This window comes from Lepidothrix coronata, unplaced genomic scaffold (genome assembly GCF_001604755.1).
Source record: "Lepidothrix coronata isolate B3197 unplaced genomic scaffold, Lepidothrix_coronata-1.0 Scaffold661, whole genome shotgun sequence".
NCBI classification, from domain to species: domain Eukaryota; kingdom Metazoa; phylum Chordata; class Aves; order Passeriformes; family Pipridae; genus Lepidothrix; species Lepidothrix coronata.
In genome coordinates, this window is record NW_016690841.1 from 4,026 (window position 1) to 5,217 (window position 1,192).

General features: G+C 72.5%; 1 protein-coding gene across 1 annotated transcript in view; it reads left to right on the forward strand.

Annotated features, from left to right (window-relative positions):
- The window catches only part of LOC108510330 (potassium voltage-gated channel subfamily A member 7-like), a 4,822-nt gene extending 3,906 nt beyond the window's left edge, over window positions 1–916 (forward strand). The window contains exon 2 of the mRNA XM_017840013.1: window positions 73–916. Within this exon, the coding sequence (XP_017695502.1) occupies window positions 73–916 (844 nt within the window). The remainder of the gene's footprint in view (window positions 1–72) is intronic.
- The last annotated feature ends 276 nt before the right edge of the window (window positions 917–1,192 follow it).

Here is a 1,192-nt window from a genome sequence, read left to right on the forward strand (position 1 = left end):
TCTGGGTTTCCAGGTGCCCCCCCCCCCCCCCCCCCCACCCCCCCCCCCCCCAACCCCCCCCCCCGGGCCCCCCCCCCCCCCCCCCCCACCCCCCACCTCCTCCCCCTCCAACGCCACCTCCGGGCCCCCCCCCCACCGCCCGGCCGACCCGTTCTTCGTGGTGGAGACCGTCTGCATCTGCTGGTTCTCGCTGGAGCTGCTGGTGCGGCTGGTGGCCAGCCCCAGCAAGGCGGCCTTCTTCCGCAGCGCCATGAACCTCATCGACCTGGCGGCCATCGCCCCCTACTTCATCGCCCTGGGCACCGAGCTGGCGGCGCAGCGCGGGCTGGGCCAGCCCGCCATGTCGCTGGCCGTGCTGCGCGTCATCCGCCTCGTCCGCGTCTTCCGCGTCTTCAAGCTGTCGCGCCACTCCACCGGCCTGCAGATCCTGGGCCAGACGCTGCGGGCCAGCATGCGCGAGCTGGGCCTGCTCATCTTCTTCCTCCTCATCGGCGTCGTGCTCTTCTCCAGCGCCGTCTACTTCGCCGAGGCCGAGGACGCCGCCACGGCCTTCACGTCCATCCCGCAGGCCTTCTGGTGGGCCGTGGTCACCATGACCACCGTGGGCTACGGCGACATGGCGCCCGTGACGGTGGGCGGCAAGCTGGTGGGCTCGCTGTGCGCCATCGCCGGCGTGCTCACCATCTCCCTGCCCGTGCCCGTCATCGTCTCCAACTTCTCCTACTTCTACCGGCGGGAGCTGCGCGGGGAGGAGACGGGCGAGGTGGTGCCGCCCGCCCCCTGCCCCCACCACCCCGCGCCCCCCGAGCCGCCCGGGGACCCCAAGGAGGGCGGGGGGCACGGGGAGGGCTGGGGGGTGGACGGGGAGGCCGGAGGGGAGAAGGGCTGGGGGGGCAGGTTGGTCACTGAGGTGTGAGGGGAGGGGGGACGAGGGGGGCCTGGGGGGTGTGAGGGGGCACCAGGAGGAAGTTTGGGGGCACCAGGATGGGCTACGGGGCACCAGGACAAACTGGGGGGCACCAGGACAAACTGGGGCTGCACGAGGAGGAGTTTGGGGGGCACCAGGATGGACTGGGGGGCACCAGGATGGACTGGGGGTGCACGAGGAGGAGTTCGAGGGGCACCAGGATGGACTGGGGGGCACCAGGACAAACTGGGGGGCACCAGAACAAACTGGGGGTGCACCAGGAGG